This window comes from Dioscorea cayenensis, chromosome 10, assembly GCF_009730915.1.
Source record: "Dioscorea cayenensis subsp. rotundata cultivar TDr96_F1 chromosome 10, TDr96_F1_v2_PseudoChromosome.rev07_lg8_w22 25.fasta, whole genome shotgun sequence".
NCBI lineage: Eukaryota > Viridiplantae > Streptophyta > Magnoliopsida > Dioscoreales > Dioscoreaceae > Dioscorea > Dioscorea cayenensis.
The window spans coordinates 23,077,660-23,101,027 of NC_052480.1; the positions used below are offsets into that span (position 1 = coordinate 23,077,660).

General features: G+C 38.6%; 3 protein-coding genes and 1 non-coding gene across 4 annotated transcripts; 2 read left to right on the forward strand and 2 right to left on the reverse strand.

Moving 5' to 3' along the window:
* Positions 1-10,384: 10,384 nt before the first annotated feature.
* LOC120270395 lies at positions 10,385-13,000 on the reverse strand. The gene has a single exon (XM_039277388.1). The coding sequence runs from the start codon at positions 12,998-13,000 to the stop codon at positions 10,385-10,387; it is 2,616 nt and encodes an 871-aa protein (XP_039133322.1).
* A 257-nt stretch (positions 13,001-13,257) lies between these two features.
* On the reverse strand, positions 13,258-15,587 carry LOC120270151 (multiple organellar RNA editing factor 8, chloroplastic/mitochondrial-like). Its single transcript, XM_039277173.1, has 4 exons — positions 15,181-15,587; positions 14,448-14,545; positions 14,284-14,349; positions 13,258-13,750 (listed from the first exon to the last, which is right to left on the reverse strand). Exons 1-4 carry the CDS (start codon positions 15,537-15,539, stop codon positions 13,458-13,460), a joined length of 816 nt encoding a protein of 271 aa, XP_039133107.1. The 5' UTR covers positions 15,540-15,587; the 3' UTR covers positions 13,258-13,457.
* A 119-nt stretch (positions 15,588-15,706) lies between these two features.
* Positions 15,707-15,788, forward strand: TRNAS-AGA. Its single transcript has one exon. It is a non-coding gene; the product is annotated as a tRNA-Ser (tRNA).
* Positions 15,789-18,873: 3,085 nt separating this feature from the next.
* Positions 18,874-22,548, forward strand: LOC120270016 (pentatricopeptide repeat-containing protein At5g61800-like). The gene is made up of 2 exons (XM_039277023.1): positions 18,874-20,398; positions 20,527-22,548. Exon 1 carries the CDS (start codon positions 18,874-18,876, stop codon positions 20,395-20,397), a length of 1,524 nt encoding a protein of 507 aa, XP_039132957.1. The 3' UTR covers position 20,398; positions 20,527-22,548.
* Positions 22,549-23,368: the final 820 nt, after the last annotated feature.

The window sequence follows — 23,368 nt, forward strand, 5'->3', positions numbered from 1 at the left end:
TAAGTATTATTATTTATCTCTAATTTTTGTTATTATCTTTAATTACTAATATTATGATCTCTAATTAATTATAAACCTTCAATAAACACCTGTACACTTCAAGTCTTCAACGACGCTGTAAGTCTTCAACCACACTGTAATGAAACAATAGTTGTCCTTAGTTCATATTTCTGAGTAAATTTTTTGAGAGGTTACTCAACTTTGCCTTTGTTTATTTTAGGTAACTGAACTTTAATTTGTTTCTAAAAGGTTACCATAGATTAATTGGAATTCACCGGCAGGTCACTATGTCGATTTCAGGCGTTGGATGCTGATGTGGAGTCCCGGAATACACAGTCATCCACAGAGGTCACCAAACTTTTGCCACATTGGAGTGTCAAAAAAATTGGCGCTAACGTTGCTTGTAAGCTTTCTCTGCCACGCGTCAAAAAAACCCCATCGTGTCCATCGTGTCGAGAAAGACCGAGTGAGACAAGACAAGACAAGGCCTTTTTTCCAGTAACCCCAACAAAGACAGGGACGAAGAAGAGGGTTTTGATATACTCCTTATTTAGAGTCCTGGGTGAACTCCTCCGTGAGATTGTTAGCTAGACTCCTTGAAGAGGGTGTCTGAGGAGAAGATTGTGGTCGCCGGTGATCTTGGAGCACGTTGAAGAGACTGAGTGCATCCCGGTGAAGATGGCTGTAAATTGGGAGATACGACACGCGTGGGATGAAGCCCCTGACTACTGTAAGTGCTAGACTATGGCCCATTTCACATTCATGGGATCTTGTAGTGTTGTTGTAATTTTGGAACGGAGGTTGAACTTGAAGTTTGGCCATGCAATCTTTGGTTCTTATGAAGCATTCTGTAATCATGCAACCAAAGCTGCATTTATATTTATTGTTGTGTTTTGGAGTCTTGAGATGCACTACGGATTAAGTTTCCAATTAATTTAACAGATTTTTTGTAGAACCTCTAACGAATCTCACAGTATGCTAGAGTTTTGGTAGTTAAAAAATGAATGTTAGTGGAGGAAGGAATAAAAAAAATTTTGGGGTAAATAATATTGGTTTCGTTAAGAAAGTAAATAACATATATATATATATGTGTGTGTGTGTGTGTGTGTGTGTGTGTGTGTGTGTGTGTGTGTGTAGGGTTTAACATGCATCAAAGTTGTTCAAATCTATTTGTAGGTGGTTTTGTACTCTTTTGGCTAATTTAATTTTTATGAGTTGTTCAAATCTACTGATATAGTGTTTTATTTTTTAATCGCTCTTTTGGTTGGTTTGTGATTTTAATAGTGAGGTTTTCATGTAAATTTCAAGTTCTTGGCATTGTTTCTGTAATTTAGTTATGCAATTGTTACTGTGATTTTTTTAGTTTGGAAGATAGTTTCTATTCATGTGAATTTAATTTTGCAATTGTTTATGTTAATTTGCAATGCTATTTGTAAATTAATCGTATGATTTTAATTATGCACTTCTCATGTGAGTTTCAGATTCCTTCATGGATGAGGGTTTTTTTTTTTTTTTTTTTTTTTCAGTTGATCAATCAATACCACTTGTATTGTTTAAGATTTTATTTCTTTGGATGAAGATAGTTTTAGATTCCTTTGTGTGATTTTAATTGCATCATTGGATGAAGATAGTTTGGATATTTTCTATTTTGATTATTTTAATTCTGCAATTGTCATGTGAATTTCAGATTGCACTGTTATGAAGATAGTTGCTATTCATGTGAATTGTATTTGCATCATTGGATGAAGATAGTTTATGGTGAATTTTATTTTAATTCTGAAGTTCCATTTTACATTACTGCAAATACCATGAATGAATTGCCTTAAGGTTTCAGTAAACATGATAGTGTGTGTCATAAGTTAGTGTGGTATTTTCTATTTTGATTATTTATATCTCTAGATATCATTAATTAATTTCACTGGCATTTCTTTATCAAAGGACTTCAGTATATGATTAACTATAGCCCACTCTATCTGTGCAACCAATTGACTTTTAGATATTTATGTAAAGTGCCAGATGCTGAGTTATTCACCATAAGGATGCATTACAAAGTGGGTGAAATAGAGGGCATGGCAGGATATGTAGATTATTGTTGTGCTGATCAGATATCCAAGATAGAACTAATAACCATGGCCAAGGAGTTAAATTTGGAGGCAGATGGTTCTTCTATATGGTGGTTAGACACAACAAGTGCTGACAAAGGTTACAAGGAGGTAAAAACTGACTTGGATGCCCTTAAAATGGCAATGTCTGTAGGGCCTAGCAAGGAAATATGTGTTTGTATGAGACTTACTAGAAATCATGTGAATGATGAAAGTGTGGGTCTATTAAAATATGTAGTTGAGGATGAAGAAGAAGAAGTAGATGATGAAAATTTGGAGGAGATTTTAACTGGGGGCAATGATAGAAGCAACAATGTTAATGAAGGTGATTTTGAGGATTCAGACTATAAATTCAGTGATGAGTCTGAGGAAAAGGATACACCCAATGTTGGTGGGTCAAGGCCAAATACTGTCAGTTGTGGAGAAGCTGTACAAGATGGTGATTGTGACAATTTTGAGTCTGATTATACTAACTCAGAGGGATTTCAGTCATGTTCTTCCACAGATGAGGAAGTTGTTGGCCCTCCTAGAGCTAGATACCCTGACTTTAATGATGAGGTTGACATGATGAACCCACAATTTAAAATTGGGATGAAATTTAGAAGCTTTAAACAGTTCAAGGATGCTGTGAAAAACTATGGAATCAAGAATAGATATGTAATGAATTTTAGACCCAATACCAAGACAAGATGCAAGGCTTTTTGTAAGAAAGGATGCCCATTCTATTTGTGGGCCTCACCTATGGTAGATGATAAGAACACAATACAGATAAAGACAGGTGTGTTAGAGCATGAATGTGGTAGGGATCATAACAATCGGTATGTGAGCGCGGCATGGATTGCAAAGTATTATCTTGAGCAATTTAGGGCATACCCCAATTGGAAAATTTCTGGTATTATACAAGCTGTCAAGACTAATCAAGAAGTGGACATCAGCAGATTAAAAGCTTTCAAGGCAAAAAACATTGCCCTTAGGTAATGTTTGTGCTTCTTTCACTATATTTGCTGAATTTTCCATAGGTTTTCCTTAATTTGGTACTGTTGTGTGTGTGTGTGTGTGTGTGTGTGTGTGTGTTTTTTTGTATATTATAAAGCATCATAGATGGTGATGAGGAGTCCCAGATGGCGAAAATATATGATTACAGGCTGGAAATAATGAGGACACACCCAGGTTCAACATTCATTATTGAAACCAATGAAGAAGGTGTCTTCAAAGGTATGTACCTTTGCCTTGCTCCATTGAGAGCAGGTTTCTTGGCAGGTTGCAGGCACCTGGTGTCCATTGATGGTTGCTTCCTCAAGGGACTTGGTTTTTTTACTATGGTTGTGCTATGGTTGTGGATGATGGTGTACCCTTATCAATGTGTATTAATTCTAAATCAAATGAATATTAGGGACTAATGCCTGCAGTAGCTGAGTTATTTCCCTATAGTGAGCATAGATATTGTGTGAGGCATATTCACACCAACTTTAGGAAAATATTTAGGGGAAAAGCACTGAAAGACCAACTTTGGTCTTGTGCTAGGGCAACATACAAAACAGCCTTTGATAGAGCCATGGATAATTTGAAAGGGATGTCCATAGGAGCATTTGAATATATGCAAAAGATTGAGCCCAAGCACTGGAGTAAATCACATTTCAAGAGTCAATTTAAGTGTGACATCCTTTTGAACAACCTATGTGAAGTTTTTAACAACCAAATTCTGGAAGCTAGGATGAAGGGAATTATTACCATGAATGAAATGATAAGGACACAGTTAATGAAAAGGATCCAAAAAAAGAGGGCTGCAATGGAAAAGGTTACTACTATCCACTGCCCTAGAATATTGAAAAAACTTGAAAGATACAAGCAATTGAGTTGGCTTTATAGCACCACATGGTCAGGTGGGGATAAATATCAGGTGTTAGGCCCTGAAGGGCAGTTTGTGGTGGATAAGGTAGATTGCTTTTGCTCATGTAGGAGATGGCAACTCAGTGGTGTTCCTTGTTCCCATGCAGTAGCAGTATTGTATTACAACAAAGAGAAACCAGAAAACTATTTGCACTCATGCTATGAAGTTAAAACTTTTATGGACACATATAGGCATATACTCTACCCAACCCATGACAAGAACTCCTATCCAAAAAGTGACCAGGGTCCCATCATCCCCCCAGAGCCAGTGAACAGGAGAAGGGGCAGAAAAACTGTGCGTAGGAGAAGAGAAGTGGATGAAAAAAATGCTTATACCAGTGGAAAAGTAAGTAAAAAGGGTGTCAAAATGAAATGCAGCATCTGTGGTAAGACAGGTCATAACAAAAGATTCCATGGTCAGGTTAGTAAAATGACTAACTTTAATTCATGACTGTCCAAATTAGATCATGTTTAACATTCATCATGTTAGCCTAATTTTATTTCATGATTGTCAGAAAAACCCAGGTGGCTCAACAAGTACACAAATGGAGAATATTCCCAATAATGAGATGGCAAATGAGGTGCCATCTGACTTAAGTGGTGCCCATAAGGGACAGGTATGGTTGGTCATTGGGCTGTTATTGAATGATGCATTACTATGTTTTCATCTAACCACATTGCTCTTATATTTAATACGCAAAGGAAACTCAATTGAAGGGGTTAGGGCTGAGTAGAGCTGGAGAAAAAAACAAAAGGGACAATGAAAAAGGTGTTACATTCAATGATGTAGAACAACAGGTGAAGTTAGTAGGGTCTTATCTATTTTACTTATTTATTTGGGGGACCATGACTATGAATTCATTGTAATTTACTTGTGTATGTACAGATGGTCACAGTTGACATACAAACAATGCATGTGAATTCAACTGCACCGGAAACTCAATGTAGGATGGCATCAATAAGTAGTAGCCAACCTGTAAAATCAAAGAACATGCTTCAAATTGAAATTACAGATCCTTCTGGATTTTCACAGGTCATTAATTTTTTTTTCATGTTAGGAGTAGTTGGCTCTTGTTTCATATGTTTGATAAATTCCCACCAATTTATTTTCCATGTGTGAAACCTGATACAATTCCAATTGTTGTGCAGTCTCACTATAAAGGTGTTGCATCTTCAACAGAAACTCATTCAAGGATGCAAGGGACAAACACAAAGGGATGCAAGGGCCACTGTGGAACAAATCTACATAGTAAATCAGTAGTTCCTTCATCAACTGCTGCTGGAAAAAGGTCTCAGTTACAACAAAAGGATGGAAGAGATAGCAACAAAGCAATATTCCCTGACAAAAGAAGAAAAGTGTGGTTACCACCTGGAGGTGGATCTTCTGCTGGTGCAAGTGACATGTACAAGAAGGCACCTTGAGAAATTGCATTCCAAGGTGTCAAATATGCAAACCTTTAGAATCACTTAGTATGTATTTTGTAAAAATACAGTAAAAAATACAACTTCAGAGATCTGCAGCTTTTGTTATTTCTGTAGTTTTTGTTCATATTTATTTTGTAAGATCTCTGTTAAGTTGTATTGTTGTAAAACTGCAACTTTTGTAAATCTGCAAAATTTATATAAACATTCTATAGATTTATTATAAATGTGCAGTTTTTGTTATTTCTGTAAAATTGCATCTTTTATTTTATTCAAAGTATAGTTGTTGCAATGATTTGCTTTTGTTTTTGTAGAGACTACATTTGTAGAGATTGCAGCTGTTGCAATAAATTTGTTTTTTGTAGAGACTGCAGCTTTTATAAAAATACAACTTCAGAGACTGTAGCTTTTATATATTCATGCTAGGATGATGCATGCATATTTCATTTCAATACCTTTGAGAAAGCAAAAGAATTAATGAGAATACAGTTTTGGTCTGTTCTTTAAACAATACATGTGAGAAAGGGATTAATCATAATAATAGTATTAAAAATGTTTTGTTCCAATTAAATAGGTTTTGGCTGATTATGTAAGTTGTATTGAATATGTTGTTTGGAATTTTTTACTTCTGCAGGAATGATAGCATTTGGTTCCTACCAAAAGGTTACTTGATCCAAATTTTTAAATTATGCAGGAATTTTTTACTTTTGCAGGAATGATAGCATTTGTGTGAAATTTTTTAATTCTGCAGGTTCACTTGATCCAATTTTCAAATGTTTTCATCTCATCAACCATGGCAACATCAATGTGCAGCCATTCTAAATTATCAAGAAAAATACAAGTACAAATAATTCTCTACCTCCCAACGCTTCCAAACCACCATTCTCATTTATTCATTCATTTCATTAATCACAAAAAACACACAACATCAAAGTTTTAATCTCAAGCACAAAAACAAACAAAAACCCAGTAAAACATCATAAACATAATAAATAAATAAACTCTAGAAAGACCAAAGACAATCTACTTTAGTGCCACCAAGTGACCTTCCAATATTAACCTTCCTTTCAATCTCCACCCATCCTAATCCACCTTGCTGCTGGTGCTGGTTAGTGTTGACACACACTACTGCAGCTGTAACTTGAGGAGCTAATAAAAATGGCAGCTGGAGGTTACCTTCTTGCATAGAAGAAGGAATCGGGCTTGCATTGCCACGATGATAGATGGCCGATTGTGGTGGCGGTGGTAGTGGCGTTGGTGGAGCTTGATGAAAGGTAGTGGGTGGAAACGTGGTGGAGAAGTAGGGCACATTGTTTCTAAAGCAGCTCTCCCAGTCTAGTTGTCATCCTCCCTATGCCGGTTGCCATCGTTCTTTGCCCTAGGATTGTCAAATAAAATGCCCAATAGGGGAGAAAGGAAGAAGACCTTTGTGCCTACGTGGAATGGCCACATATTCTGCCTTAGCTGACGAGGAAGGTGTTTGCAACGTGGACACTCCAGCATGCCATAAGTTTGGTGACCTCTGTGGATGACCGTGTATTCCGGGACTCCACATCAGCATCCAACGCCTGAAATCGACAGAGTGACCTGCCGGTGAATTCCAATTAATCTATGGTAACCATTTAGAAACAAATTAAAGTTCAGTTACCTAAAATAAACAAAGGCAAAGTTGAGTAACCTCTCAAAAAATTTACTCTCATATTTCTAAAAATAAAAAAGTAAAAAAAAAAAACTAGAACTTTTTCACATTTAAAAGACAGTGCACCTTGTCTCCCCCTAGCTGCGCCTGTACACCACCTTGATTACCTCCCTGGTAACCTGGGCCACCACCTTGATAACCAGGGTTGCTTCCTGAATAACCTTGATTACCTGCTTGATAACCTGGACCACCACCTTGACATTTCTTTTCCATTCCGTAGAAAATCGATTTAATGGTACAGACGCTTATGACCTCCCCCGTTATGCCTTGCGGTAATGATTCCTCTAGCATTACTGACCTTTGTCACAATGATGTTGTCCAGAGATCAAATTTCATAGACTGGATTTCACTTGACTGTCTACGGCTCCATTGTGTGTGCTTCGGGTTTTGGATTGGAGATCCACGTTCGATCGAACTGAACTAAGAGCGCTTTCGTATGATAGGATCTACGGCCTCCCTGATAACCAGAGTTGTTTCCCGGATAATCTTCATTAACTCCATGATAACAAGAGTTGTTTCCCAGATAACCTTGATTAACTCCCGGATAACCAGAGTTGTTTCCTGGATAACCTTGATTAACTCCCTGATAGCCAGAGTTGTTTCCCGAATAACCTTGATTAACTCCCTGATAACCAGAGTTGTTTCCAGGATAACCTTGATTAACTCCCTGATAACCAGAGTCATTTCCCGGATAACCTTGATTAACTCCCTAATAACCAGAGTTATTTCCTTGATAACCTTGATTAACTCCCTGGTAACCAGAGCTACTTCCAGGATATCCTTGGTTGGAACCCTGATAACCAGGACTGCCACCCTGATAAACCAGAGCAGATGCTGCATGGCCAGGGCCACCTGGAATGTTTCCGCCAGGCGGACCTCCTTGGAAACCATGGCCGCCTCCTTGAGGAGCTGGGCTGGATGGAAGGCCTCTACCATCACTGTTTGTGTTGCGTATGCAACGGTTAGATGTTTAAATTTGAGAGGATAAGAGAGGAGAATAGGAAGAGAAGAGATAAAGATGAGGAGAGAAGAGAAGATAAACCATGGAGATTAGAATAAGTGTGAAGAAAAGGGGATAATACTCTCCCCTACCCAGGCTGTGCCCCCATTCATTTAAAGCATTGTAACAACTTGTCAAGTGTACAATCCTAATTGGTGCAAGGCTCCACTACTCATTCAAATTGATTACATGATAACTACTAGTATGACCAACAGTCTTATGATTTAGTGCATGATTCTGTTTCCCTGCTTCATTTGCCTGCCACCCACACGTCAGAGCACCTCATTTTACATAACAAAGTCCTTGAACCTCGTGACTTGTGTTGATACCCTTTCAGTGCGCCCATTTCTACATATTTGGGTCACATCAGATGCATCATTTGCCGCCTCTTGGAAAGAAACCTTGTCCTCAAGGTTGAAGGTAGGGAAATCTTGGTAAAAAGCAATGCGATCTTCCTACGTGGCGTCAGACGCTGGTTGCCCCTCCCACTGAATCAACACTTGTGGAACTGGATGTCCACGTACGAGGATGGTTCTGCTATTTAAGACTGAAGCTGGCTGCAGTAATGGCTGGCCATTGACAAACTGGGCTGGTAACGGAATAGAGTGTGTGGATGGCTCGCCATGGCACCGTTTAAGTTTGGAAACATGGAAAACATCGTGGATTCGGGCATCCGACGGTAGGTCGAGTTTATAGGCCACAAGACCGATACGAACCACAATACGAAACGGCCCATAAAAACGGCGAGAGAGCTTGTGGTTTTGGCGGTGAGCCACCGAGGTCTGCCGATGAGGTTGGAGACGAAGATACACCCAATCACCCTCCTGAAAGACATGTCGTGGCGTTTGGTATTCGTTTGGTCTTGCATGCGTTGTTGAGCACGCTTGAGGTTGTCGCGCAGAGTTTGTAACAACGATGTCTGACTTTGAAGGAGGTCATCAACTGCAGCAATGGAAGAGGTGCCCACTAGATAATCGAGCAAAGAAGGGGGTGGTCGGCCAAAGACAGCTTCGTAGGGGGACATGCGGATCACCGAATGCCAAGAGGTGTTATAGTGCCACTCAGCCCAGGGTAGGTATTTGAGCCATGCGAAAGGTTGGTCTGCAATAAAACACCGGAGATATTGTTCCAAACAACGATTTAAGACCTCCGTTTGCCCGTCGGATTGGGGGTGGTATGCGCTGCTCAATGCGAGAGTGGTGCCATGAAGATGGAAGAGTTCTTTCCAGAATGTGCTAATGAAAATGGGGTCACGATCAGAGATGATGCTTGAAGGAAAGCCGTGTAAGCGGACAATATCCCGAAGAAAGATGGCAGCAACTTGGGGAGCACTAAAACGGGGGCCGAGTGCGGAGAAGTGTGCATGTTTGGACAAGCGGTCCAACACGACTAAGATTGTGGTTTTACCGGATGATGAGGGGAGGTGCGTGATGAAGTCCATGGACAATGAGTCCCATATTTTGCCAGGAATGGGCAGAGGTTGTAGCAAGCCTTGGGGAGCAGTGTTAAATGGTTCGGTGGCCTAGCATGTAGCACAACGACGGACATAATCACGCACTGATTGACGAAGCCCGGGCCAGTAGAAAGTACTCGCAAGTCGAGCATATGTGCGCTGCATTCCTGCATGACCACCGATGGGTGAAGAATGAAATTCAGCTAAGAGCAAAGGTTGTAGAGCTGTCTCCGATGGGATGAGGACCCTGCCATTGAACAAGAGGATGCCGTCCTTGATGGTATACTCTGGGTGTAGAGCTGGATTATCCTGCACATCATGAAATATAGACTTTAGATTAGGATGCGAGATGTAGCATTATCGCAAGGAGTCCCATAGTGCAGTCAAAGGCCAAGAGATTGTGTGGAGTTGGAACATGGAAGGTTCTTGACGACGAGAAAGAGCATCGGTAGGTCCATTCAGGGAACCCGGCCTGTACACGATGTCAAAATCGAAACCAAGTAGTTTGGTAAGCCACCGTTGTTGCTCTGGTGTTTGCACAGTCTGGTGTAACATCGAGCGCAGGCTTTGGTGGTCTGTGATGACGATAAAGTGTCGACCAAGTAGGTATTGTCGCCATCGACGAATTACCTCTGTGATTGCATACATTTCCCGACTGTATGTGGAGGCAGCACGCATCCTTGGGTTTAGTTGTTTGCTAAAGAAAGCCAAAGGCCGATTGTTTTGAGATAATACGACACCAATACCGGAACCGTACGCATCTGTATGGACTTCAAAGGGAAGGGTAAAATCTGGTAATTGTAGACCCGGTGTGGTTGTCATGATAGTCTTGAGATTGTGGAAGGCGGCCGCGGCGTCGGAGACCAAGTGAAAGAGTCTTTCTTTAAAAGGATGGTGAGTGGTGCAGTGAGTGCAGCATAGTTACGCACAAAGCGCCGGTAATAGCCAGTCAACCCAAGAAACGCGCGAAGATCACGAACTGCACGTGGTTGTGGCCATTTACATATCATGGAAATTTTGGATGGGTCAACGGATACACCTTGACCAGAGATACGATGGCCTAGGTAGCCAATTTCGGCATTGCCAAACTCACATTTCTGTTGCTTTGCATGCAAGTGATGAGATCGGAGGATAGAGAAAACAGCTTGTAAGTGTTGTAAATGATGATCCCAGTCAGTGCTATAGATTAAAATATCGTCGAAGAACACGAGGACGAATCGGCGAAGAATACCCTTGAAGACAGAGTTCATTAAGGCTTGGAATGTTGATGGGGCGTTGGAAAGGCCGAAAGGCGTCACTTTGAATTCATAATGGCCATCGTGAGTACGGAAGGCCGTCTTCTCAATATCGGGTGGGTGTATTCGGACTTGGTGGTAACCGGCGCGCAGGTCAAGCTTGGAAAAAACATGGGCGCCGGCGATCTCGTCAAACAGTTCTTCGACTGTGGGAATGGGAAAATGATCTTTCACAGTCACTGCATTCAAAGCACGGTAGTCGACGTAGAAACGCCAAGAACCATCACGTTTCTTGACTAGCAAAACGGGTGCAGAGTAAGGGCTGGTACTAGGCTGTATGATCCCATCTGATATCATTTCAGTCACCAATCTTTCAATCTCCGTCTTTTGAAAATGCGGGTAGCGATAAGGCTTGACATTAACTTGGGTGGTGTTGGGTAGAAGGGGAATGCAGTAGTCGAATGGTCGCTGAGGTGGTAGCCCAATGGAAGGAGAGAAAACATCTGCAAAAGAGGTTAAGAGAAGACGTAGAGCAGCAATAAAGGAAGGTGGAGCAGTTGGACCAAACTTGGGATCCGGGTCTGTTGGAGAGTGTTCAACCTCTAGATGCCAATATTGGGTTGTGGATTGGTTGGTGAGTTGTTTTACGAGGGAAGATGGGGTGATATAATTCAATTCCAACCTGGTCAAACCTTGGAGACAGATGTATGAATCTTGTTGGATGAATTCCATCCACAGATTGCGATAGTCAAAGACCACAGGTCCCAATCCAGAGAGCCATTGTACACCTAGGACAACATCGGCGCCATAGATAGGAAGCAACAATAGATCGACTGAAAAGGAGGTGTCACCGAGTTTCATCGACACCTGGCGACACTCACCGCCACAACCCATAGATTCTCCATTCCCAACCGTGACTCGCAAGTGAGGTGACGGATGAACAGTGAGGCCGAGATGTTTAACTAGATGGCTTTGAATGAAGTTATTAGTCGAGCCACCATCAATCAGTACAACAACAGGATGCCCGTGAATAGATCCCGCGAGTTTTAATGTTGAGGGAACAAGTTGACCGGTGAGTGCGTGGAACGAAATACATGGAGTGGTATCGACATCCTGTGGAGTGGGATGTATTTGTGGGAGCAGCTCGGGGGTGTCGGTGGGTGGTGGGGAGTCGAATGTAGTATCCTCCTCGGTGTCGACCATTAGACAAAGGAACTGTGCGGGACTACATTTATGGCCAGGGACGAATTTGGCATCACAGTTGAAGCACAGTCCCTTCTCTCGACGGGTCGCCATTTCGAATGGTGTGAGTCGCTTGATGGGAAGAGAGGGTGGCCGGGGACCGGCGGCGACTAGCAGTGATGGAGCCGGAAGTGGACGCGGAAAATGGGTACGTGGATATGGCGATGAAACGCGTGCAGCGTTGCATTTGTCTTCGACGAGTTTGGCGAGGCCGATGGCCTCATGAAGATCTGTTGGTCGAAGTATATATAACTCTTGCTGGATATCATCTTTTAACCCTGAGAGAAAACAGTTTAGCAAACTCGCGGTAGTGAGGTTAGTAACCCGAGTGGATAGGCACTCAAACTCTTCTAAGTACTTCACAACGGTGGTCTGTTGCTTGAGCTTAAACAGTTGAGCTTTATGGTTGAGGAAGGTAGATGGGCCAAACCGAAGCTCTAGTTGTCGAGAAAACTTTTCCCAGGAGCTAAACTGATTAGTGGCTTGCATCCATTGAAACCATTGTAAAGCTGGGCCTGTCATGTAGAAGGCCGCCGTATGTAATTGGTTATCCAATGGTGTTTGATAAGAAGCAAAGAAGTGGTTTGCCTGGAATAACCATCCAAAAACCCCATCGCCAGAGAATAGAGGAAGTTCGATCTTCGGCGGACGGTTTGGGTTTGGTAAGGGTATGGAAAAAACATAAGGGTTGGCTGAGGTCGGTGCTGGTAGTGGAAGCAAGGGTGGCTGTGTGGTCGGGGCCGAAGGTTTGTCGGTTGTAGAGAATTTAACCATCATGTCCGCCGCCACTGACTGTTGGGAAGCTAAAGATTTTTGAACAACGTCAAATGCTTCAGAGTGTTGATGGACGGTGAGATACAAGGCGTCCATCTTGGCGTCTTGCTTAGCTAAGAGCTCTGTGAGCTTGGTCAGCTGATCCTCGATAGTGCGGGAACGAGTTGCCATGCCCTCCGTCATGTGGGAGAGCTCAACGGAAGCACCAATTGTTGCGTATGGAACGGTTAGATGTTTAAATTTGAGAGGATAAGAGAGGAGAATAGGAAGAGAAGAGATAAAGATGAGGAGAGAAAAGAAGATAAACCAGGGAGATTAGAATAAGTGTGAAGAAAAGGGGATAATACTCTCCCCTACCCAGGCTGTGCCCCCATTCATTTAAAGCATTGTAACAACTTGTCAAGTGTACAATCCTCATTGGTGCCAGGCTCCACTACTCATTCAAATTGATTACATGATAACTACTAGTATGACCAACAGTCTTATGATTTAATGCATGATTCTGTTTCCCTACTTCATTTGTCTGCCACCCACACGTCAGAGCACCTCATTTTACATAACAAAGTCCTTGAACCTCGTGACTTGTGTTGATACCCTTTCAGTGCGCCCACTTCTGCGTATTTGGGTCACATCAGATGCATCAGTTTGGAAGCCGGTAGTTTCCTGGAGAACTACGCATAGGGTTCTGACTTCCTGGACCATGCATACCAGCTACATTTGATGGTTCCCTTGGTGGCATATTTGGTGTCATTGGAGATGCATCTCTGTTTTGAAAGTTCTGAATGTCCTCTCCTCGCCTTTCAAAATTCCTTGACCTGTCATGGGATCTATCATTGAGTCGAGATCTCTCCATTGCTCGTGCATTGTTCCTAACCCATTCCTCATGGTATTTAGGGTCATAAGGTACAGGTACTCCATTGATGACAGGTTCACCTGGTAAAAATAAAAAAAATAATAAAAACAGCCAGCAGTAGTTCTACATAACTTCAAATCCGCTATGTATTGTAAAGGCACGAAACTGGGAAAGTACTTACGCAAGATAATCGCTTTATAAACATTGATGGATGCAATAAAATCAAGATTGGCATAATGAGGTTATAAAAATATTTAAATCCTGAAAGTATGGCCCTAAAGAGAAAGCTGGACAACTGGTGAAACTTGATCAATTTGCATAACTGGTGGTTGATAACACAATGGAATTTTAACACTGGCTGGAAAGAATTATCCACACAAACTAACATGAATTTATGCACACATAAATCCATCACTGGGAAAACAACACCGCAAGCCCATATACATAATACAATGTTCACAAGAATAAAACATATAATTAAATACAAGTCACGGTGGATCAACAGACAAATGGTACTGGATAGATTCTGTACTAGCAAAGATGGCAAGCAAGATACCTCTAATGTAATCATGGCAAAAACTTAAACCAGAGGTTTATCTTATTTCATTTTTACCTCCATAATCTTTATTGTTAACATCCAGGTAAGAATCAGGAACCACCCAGCGAACCTTATCAACAGCTGCATAGTGTTCAAATGCAACAATTGTTAGATACTAATGATCTCAAACTCAGCATGAATACAAAGCAATTGAGTTCAAAGACATGACTAAGATATACCTCTAATCTTGTAAGAGACCTCCTCAGAAACAAGGCATCCAAATGCAAAGTAATGTTTAGTTGATACTGAATACAACTTCATCCTTGCCTCTTCCTCACTGAAAAAAACCAAACTTAGAAAATAGAAAAAGGCAACTATAACAAGCAAAATAATAGATCACTCCTAAACTTAGTTAATTCTCACCAAAAGAATTTTTTTTCCTTTGTCTCATCTGAAACCAAAGCATCTCGAATCGAATTAATCATTCAAGAAACAATAAGGCAAACATTTAAACATCATCAATCACCACAAAGACCAAAATTTGGATAAGGATCAAACTATGCATAGTATCCATGGTATTTGAAGTTCATGAACTGAATCAAAAATAGAAATTTCTAACAAACTCGGCAAAAATATAGTTATACAATGACTTCCAACTAGTCCATTCCCCTACAAAAACACTATCATTACACACACACACACACACATATCTATGTATATATATATATATATATATATTTTAAAAAAAAAAAGAGGATGAATTGGATAAAAACAGAGCATTTCATCAAAATTAACCAGTTGATAGAATCGCGTCACAATCAGTGTTGCCTTTTCAATGGGATAAATAATAAAAATGACACCATTTTGTTTTTACCATAATCCCGCAATGACATCAATGATACAAGCAATCCATACAGCTGCAAACCTACGCCACAATCAAAGGAAAATAAGAAAAAAATCAGAAGCCCTGACCTGCCAACAACCTCGGCGAGGGTCTTGACATAATAATCGATGATCTCATCACGGGTGAGGCTGGGATCGGGGGGCTCCATGACGACGAGCCAGTGCTCAAAGTCGCATCCTTCTAAAAGAATTGTCCCCTTCGGCGGCCTGTTGCTCCAGTTCGGCTGTGAATCATTGAGAGACGATTCCGTTGCCGTCGTGCACAACGCACGGGCAGCTGCGCAGCCGGAGTATGTGGCGGTGGGAATGCAGTCAGCGAGCACGACCAAGGGACGGAGACGGAGCAGAGGAGCACCGGGAGATAGGGAAAGGGACCGAGAAGAGGAGAGCAAGGATGGAAGCCTCGAGATTAGGGTTCGAATCGCCATTGGTGAGACTAGAGATAAGAAGAAGAAGAAGAAGAAGAAGAAGAAGAAGAAGAGAAGGTTGGAGAAAAACCCTCGACTTCGGGCAAGGGTTTAAGATAATAAGATCCCAATTTTAAAATATAATATAATAGAATAAAATTAAAATTATCACATCCGTGACCAATTGAGTGGACGTGCCGGAGTGGTTATCGGGCATGACTAGAAATCATGTGGGCTCTGCCCGCGCAGGTTCGAATCCTGCCGTCCACGGTTTTAAATTTATTTTTTTTAATGTTTTTTCCTTTTTGCCCTAACCCTCATTAAATTTTATCATATATATATATATATATATATAAACAGTTTTGCTAACGTTGCGGGTACATGTAAATATATAAATTTAATAAATTTTTATCATAAATTAAAATCATTAAACATGAATATAACAAGATTAATATCTTAAAATATATACACATATAAAGCCTTTTGTCACCTTTTGCCCTCATGAAAACTTTATCATATATATATATAGACTAGCATGGTGGGCTATAAATATATAAATTTAATAAATTTTTACCATAAATTAAGATCACAATAAAATTTAATAATAATATAATATAACAACGTTAGTATTTTAAAATATAGACACATATAAAGTTTTCACATAAAAAGTGAGTAACAAATATTATAAAGTCTATCAAGAATATAATAACATCATGGACAACATAGTTAAGGACTTTTTTTTTGCATTCTTATATAATTTATGTTAGTGAAATAACTTTTTAAATTTTTATTAATGTAATATTAGAGATAATGTTTGGAAAGATCATAAGAATGTATTAGGATTAGATTTAATGAAGTCAACATTAATCTTTGCATCCATGTTTGTTTAGTAAGAGTCGCATTTATATCTATTAAACTTATTATTATTATTATTATTTTAAAATTATTCGTGTAAACTAATAATTAAAAAAGTGTGGCTAAAATAGTAGAAATTCAAGGAAAACAAATATCAAGATGATGAAAAGACTTTTAGAATAATCAAAATAAAATTATCATTTTACTGAAATCATGGTTTCTTTAAGAAAGTTTTCAATCCACATATGGTTTCATTGTATCAAAAACAATTATTTCTTATAGTGCTTATAAAATATCTTATCATGATTTCGAATTATATACGTGTTTAGAATCTAATTTTATACAATTTAATACAATAAAATAATAAATAAAAATAGATGAGATAACATGTGGGAACCAATAGATACCAACTTCATATTATTAATAATCTAAAAAAGTTATTTCATAAACAAAATATACTATAGTTTATTTATTTTTATCCTCCATCAATATATGTAACAAATTTTATTGATAAGGTATATTTTTCTTCACTATTTTTTTTATAAAATCAGTTAATAATCTTTTATATTTGCACATGGATAAAATATTTTCAAAAATCAAAATAAGTTTTGGATTTTTAAACAGCAACGTAATCATCTATGTTATAAAATTTTTTTAAAAAAAACATAATGGTAAATTTGAGAGAAATAAAGATCACACATTTAACACTGACTTATTCATATATAAATAAACAATAATAAAATTTAATTCTCTTTCACATTCATATCAAGATAGCAAAGAAGTATTATTTGTAATCAAGTTGACATCACGTGCTTCTTTTACTACACTATCTTGATAAGACTAGAAAGCTGAGTTATAAGATCTCTTAATACTATTAAGAGAGATCTTTTTTCCCTAATTTAATGATGTTTATGTCAAAAGTAAGAATTTTCTGTATGTTTTTAAAATATTGTTTGCAAATACTTTGAATGTGTCTTAGTTCTCATTTGCAGTTTTTTTAGAACCACAAAGAAACTAATCACCAATTTCGTTTGTTGAGAATATAGAATCAAAATTCTATTTCATGTCACAAAATTCACAAAAATAAAATTAACATAAAAACATGTGAATTGCGGTAAATTTCGCAATATCATGAGATACAAATGACTAATAAATCTTTAGACTAAGTAGTAGAGTATAAATCCCTGTGGCTCAATAGTTTAATCTTAGATTAAAATCTAAACACACACACACAAAAAGGTCAATTTTATTATGAATTTCATTCAAAACTTATATCCAATCGTATCATGTACATACATGTAAGGCACCATTCAATACTGTAATACTTGCCTCTAGTTGTTCATTCAAGTTCCTCTGTACTTCATTTGATATTTTAAAATTTTTGCAATTTGAATATTTTTACAAAATATTATATAGTATTGGTTGAGTTAAATAATTCAAATGACAAAAGTAATGTGAAGCATGTGAGATCATTAATATGTCTTCTATTAGTTGGCTAAAAAACTAGAATTAAACAAATACGGGTCAAAATTAATACACTTTTTACTATTTTCATTTGAAAATTCAAGAGGTTAATCACATTGCAAAATTTTGATATAGGTATAATCAATAAATAATAATTTTTTTTTTCTTTTTCACCTAATTTTAATGTTATCGTAAATAATAAACTGGAAGTCTTTCCTTGAACTATAAATCGTAAATTGTAGTTTATCTTTGTCCATAATTTTGATGTTATTGTAAATTATAAACTGGAAACCTTTTTCTCTAAACCCTTAATAGTAAACCATAGTTTACAGGGTTTAAAGTTTAGGATTTAGGGTTTAATATTTAGCACTAATATTAGGATTGTAAAATTTTGGATATATAGTTTTATATTATTTGAGTTTAAGATTTTATGGTTTTAAATTTAATGTTTTATAATTTATTTAATAGTTTTTAAAATATAATATTATAAAATTTAAATTTGAAGTTTATAAAATAAAAAAAAAAGATATAAATGTCAATTTGACATTAACATCATTTATTGCATAAACACACAATTTTTAACCATAAAAGAAATATAAATAATATTATTTATAGATGTGTAGAAAAAGAATTTATGAGATCAACGGCTTTTGGACCAATTGGTATTAGTGTTTGTTTCGGGGAAGATCCGGAATCAAACCTCATGTCCTATGATAGGTGAGGGTACGTGGGTTGACGTTGAGCTTTAATCCCCACATGTATACGTCTATGGGGTTCTGGTGCTTGTCGTCTTTCACAAAGAAAAAAATTTTTCTAAGTACAGAAACCAAACCTTGCAATTTCAAAATGATTTTTACAAAACCATATAATATATTAAAAAAAAAAAAACTTTTATTCAATCTTCAAAAGCAAAAAAAAATTAAGCTACAGAATCAAATGGGACAGAATTATTAAAACCTTTTCTATGTTTAATAATATTACTCCAAATAATTTTCATTATAAATATCAAAAGACAACGAGAAGAGAATAATGGCAAATGGTGCCAGCACCATTGTGTGAGTCTAAGCATGCAATACTTCGCCTCTTGAAACAGTGCAAATCTCTGAAGCATCTCCAGTGCATCCATGCACAAGCTACCATCCATGGCCTCACCTTCACCTCCTCCTCCGCCATTACCAAGCTCCTCTTCACCTTCACCTCTCTTCTCTCCAACCCTTCACTCCTCTCCCCTCCTCCTTCCATCCACTACGCCCTTTCCCTCTTCCATTCCATCTCCTCCCCCTCCACCTTCGCTTTCAACCTCCTCCTCCGCTCTCTTACCTTCCTATCCTCTCCTTCCCAATCTCTCCTCCTGTTCCTCCGCATGCGCCGCCTCTCCATTCCTCCGGACTCGCATACTTTCCCTTTCGTCCTCACCGCTTGCTCTCGTCTCGCCGCCACTGCCGTCTTCCCCATTGGCCGCGGTCTCCACTCGCAGGCACTCAAGTTCGGCTTCATCTCTGATGTCTTCGTCGTCAACACTCTCATCACAATCTACTCCTCCTCGAACTCAATCTCGTATGCCCGACGGCTGTTTGACGAAACTCCTCACCCGGACATCGTCACTTATAATAGCATGATTCATGGTTATGTGAAGGCCAGGGATAACGACCTGAACTTGGTTCTCGCCCGCAAACTGTTTGATGAAATGCCTGCGAGGGATGTTATCTCTTGGGGCGCGCTTCTGGCCGGATACTCTCAGTCAGGTCGGTTCAACCAAGCGCTCGAGCTGTTCGATAGAATGATGATTGAGTCGGCATTGGAGCCGGATGATGTTGCTCTCGTCTCTGCCCTCTCCGCCTGTGCCAACCTCGGTGCATTGGACTGCGGCGAGAGAATCCATGAGTACATCAAGAGAAAAAGAAGCAAACTCAGTGTGTATCTCATAACTGGTTTAGTCGACATGTATGCGAAATGTGGGTGCATAAGGATTGCACGAGAGATGTTTGACGAAAGTCCGCTTAGAAACTTGTTCACGTGGAATGCGATGATCATTGGGCTGGCAATGCACGGGCATGGTGAGCTCTCAATGGAGTACTTTAACAAGATGATAATGTCTGGAGTGAAGCCCGATGGGGTGAGCATCCTGGGGGTTCTGGTTGGTTGTAGCCATGCTGGACTGGTAAGCACTGCATGCAAGGTGTTTGATGAAATGGAGTGTGTTTATGGTGTGAAACGTGAGGTGAAACACTATGGATGCATGGCTGATTTGCTGGGAAGAGCGGGTATGATAAAGGAGGCCATGGAGATGATTGCAGAGATGGGGATGGAAGGGGATGAGTATGTGTGGGGAGGGGTGCTTGGGGGTTGTAGGATTTATGGTGATGTGGAGGTTGGTGAATTTGCTGCGAAGCGGTTGTGGGAAATGAAGGTGAAGGACAGTGGAGTGTACTCAGCCATGGCGAACATGTATGCTGGTGCAAGAAGGTGGGGAGATGTTGCAAAGATGAGAGATTTGATGAGCCATGAGAAAGTCATGAAGAATGCTGGTTCTAGTTCCATTTTGGTTGATAATTGTTGAGGTGAGTCTTTTGGTTTTTTTGTATCATATTATTATTTAAATTTTGTATTTAATACAGGCTGGATTATTGTGGAGAATTTATTGTAAAATTTTGATTTATGCCATGACATATATATGTTGTACAAGTAGGTGAGGAGATGTTACAACTTGCAAGGGTGAGAGCATTAGAAAGTCGTCAAGAATTAGTCTTAATTCTAGTTGTATTCAGGTGTTTGGGTGGCAAATCAAGTCCTTGTTTTACATGAGGTATGTCTTACATTTCAAGAGTTAAAATTCATTTATTTGACATCTAGCATGTATTTTCTCTTCATATGATATGTTTTTCTGTGCATTGTTTTATATACCAATATTAAGCTTGATTCATTTAATAATCAAGCTTAATAGTACGGATAGGGATGATCATGAGTGAACCGAAATTTGAGCAGAATTCGTACATTTTTTTTTTTTATCAAAATGGCTCAGCCTGTTTTGATAGCCTTAATTTTGGCATTTTGCAAACTGAAGCTCATGAGCAATCACATAGTATCCGTATGTTAAGTATCTTTCTGTACTACATTTAATTAAGTTTTAAGGCCATTTATACAATCTAAATTTTGGTGTTCTCCAAATCGTTATTGTGGCAGACTGATAGTGAACTTTGGTAAGGTGGTTGCATGATGTTGGAAATTATTACCTTGGGGTTTTAGTGTTGGTGAGATACAGATGTAGGCATAAATAAACATCATTTCACTTGCATCAAAATGACCAAAGAAAGGCATCCAAGCGGGAAGGAATGTGAAAGTGAAGTAAGAATGACCACATCTTAAATGAATCAAAAAGGAAGCTAACCACGGCATGTTAGAGTTTGAAGACAGCTTGCTGTAGAAACGGATCACATTGGTGCACTGACAGACCAATTCTTATTACATACCTAGTCCAAAAGTCCTTGAGCCATTTGAGGACGTCAGGAGATGTAATTTACTGTTATATTAAGGATTTAGTTCAGTAATATTAAGTTGGAGATATAGATTAATAAATTAGAGTTGCTTATACATCATAAGAGAATTAATTATCTTCAACTAGTTTTGTTAGTTTGAGTTAGAATAAGAGTTATCTCTGCTCTCGGGTACTTTTTATGTAAAAGAGAGAGGAGACTTGACAAATTAGATATTGATGAATAGACTCCCCATTTAACCTGCTTGCATGCATTTTTCTGCTGTGTTATCTGAGTAAATGGGCGATAACTTAGTTCCCGTACTCATTCCATATGGACTAGTGTGTTTAGTATTAACTTTGCAAGTATTAGTTGTTGGGTTAAAAAATAGGCATAGGTTGTACACATTGCAACAAATCTTGCAACATATGATTTAGTTTGTAAAATTAGAACTTCAGTTATAGTGACTAAATGAATGTAAATTACTGTGTTGGAAAGCAATTAATTTTTCGGAACATGACATGTAAGTAATGATTTATGATCACTAGGTTGGTTCTTGATACGGTGTTCAATCATGATCCTTTTTGTGGCATAAAATGTATTATTTCTGTTGATCGGCTTTAATCAAGTTTGCTTAGATGGGTTATAGCCAGGCAAATAATGTGGCCCATTGACTGGCCTATGTTTGTTATATATATATATATATATATATAGCTATATATTTTATACGAACTATTGAGTTTAGAAAACTTCCATCCAGTTTGGCCTAAACATACCATAGCTTCAATATATTGCTTGATCTTGGTTTTATTTTTGTGAAATTTCAAGTCAAGCTTCTTAACCACTTGATCATAACTGATTTCGAAATTTCCAGCTAAGCTTGAGAGCAACTTGATAAGACATGATAAATGGTCCCATTAAAAAAAGAGTTTGGTGGTCATTTGTTATGATGAATGCGATATTATCATATTAGATTCATCAAGCAAAAAAAAATTATGAATATTTTGCTTTGCTGAAACTTTTATTATAATTTGTAAATTTTTAGATGAAATGAAACTTTATTGTTTTCAAGTAAAAAAAAAACTCTACACTGTGTGGACAAGGAAGTGTGAACTTTAGAAAAAGTCAACAATATAGTGTTTCTGTAGAACAACACTTGATTCCGCGGAATATTTCACTTTCATTGGTTTCATGCATAGGGGTGTAAATGATACACCTCTACTCGCAAGCTACTCGGGCTCGACTCGGTGAAAACTCGAACTCGGCTCGGTCACAGTCGAGCCGAGCTCGAGCTCGAGTAGCTCGGGTAGTCGAGCGAGCCGAGTTCGAGTATTATGATACTTGGCTCGAGTGCTCGCGAGCCTAATCGAGTATGTATATATATAATATTAGATTTATTTGATAAAAATCAAGGGGAAAAACTTTCGAGCTCGAGTCGAGCTCGAGTTCGAGCATAATGTTTATGGTTATTTTCAGCTTTTTCGAGCTTAATCGAGCGAGCTCGAGTAGCTCGATTTATGTACCGAGTCGAGCTCGAGCTATAAAATAAATACTCGATCGAGCTCGAGCCGAGTATCGAGTACCGAATTTTCAGTCGAGCTCGAGCTCGAGCTCGCTACTGCTCGGCTCGAACTCGATCGATTACACCCCTATTCATGCATATATAATGTAAACAGAATTAATGTTTGATAAACATATTATTACGAGTTAAAAGAGGTCCACTGAAACAATTTGGATTTTGTTTTCATTAGAAGATGGAGATTATGTTGGTGTTGATATAAATGCCATTTTTTATGGTTATCACTTGATCAAATTCATTTCTAGTTTGGAGGAAGGAGAGTTTCAAGGAAAAGAATTGGTGCATTGAAACAAATACAGGAAATCAAAGGCCGAAAAGGATTGAAACCAAAGCAAAGGTGAGCGGTAAGCTATTTGACTCTCTTACATGAGGATGAAAATTCTACTCCCTTCTAATAAATATAAAGTGGGTGTGTAATTTGTGGTGGTTTGTCCATTTAAAAACAAAAAAGGAAGCAAATATGTTTGGAGTCATATTAA

Bases quoted from the DNA above. Each gene is read 5' to 3' on its own strand.
- LOC120270016 (XM_039277023.1), top strand. From the start codon at position 18,874: ATGGTGCCAGCACCATTGTGTGAGTCTAAGCATGCAATACTTCGCCTC.
- LOC120270395 (XM_039277388.1), bottom strand. From the start codon at position 13,000: ATGACGGAGGGCATGGCAACTCGTTCCCGCACTATCGAGGATCAGCTG.
- LOC120270151 (XM_039277173.1), bottom strand. From the start codon at position 15,539: ATGGCGATTCGAACCCTAATCTCGAGGCTTCCATCCTTGCTCTCCTCT. The intron at 14,546-15,180 runs GTCAGGGCTTCT...GGTTTTTTTCAG, and splicing joins CTCGCCGAGGTTGTTGGCAG to TGAGGAAGAGGCAAGGATGA. The intron at 14,350-14,447 runs GTATATCTTAGT...AACACTATGCAG, and splicing joins GGTCTCTTACAAGATTAGAG to CTGTTGATAAGGTTCGCTGG.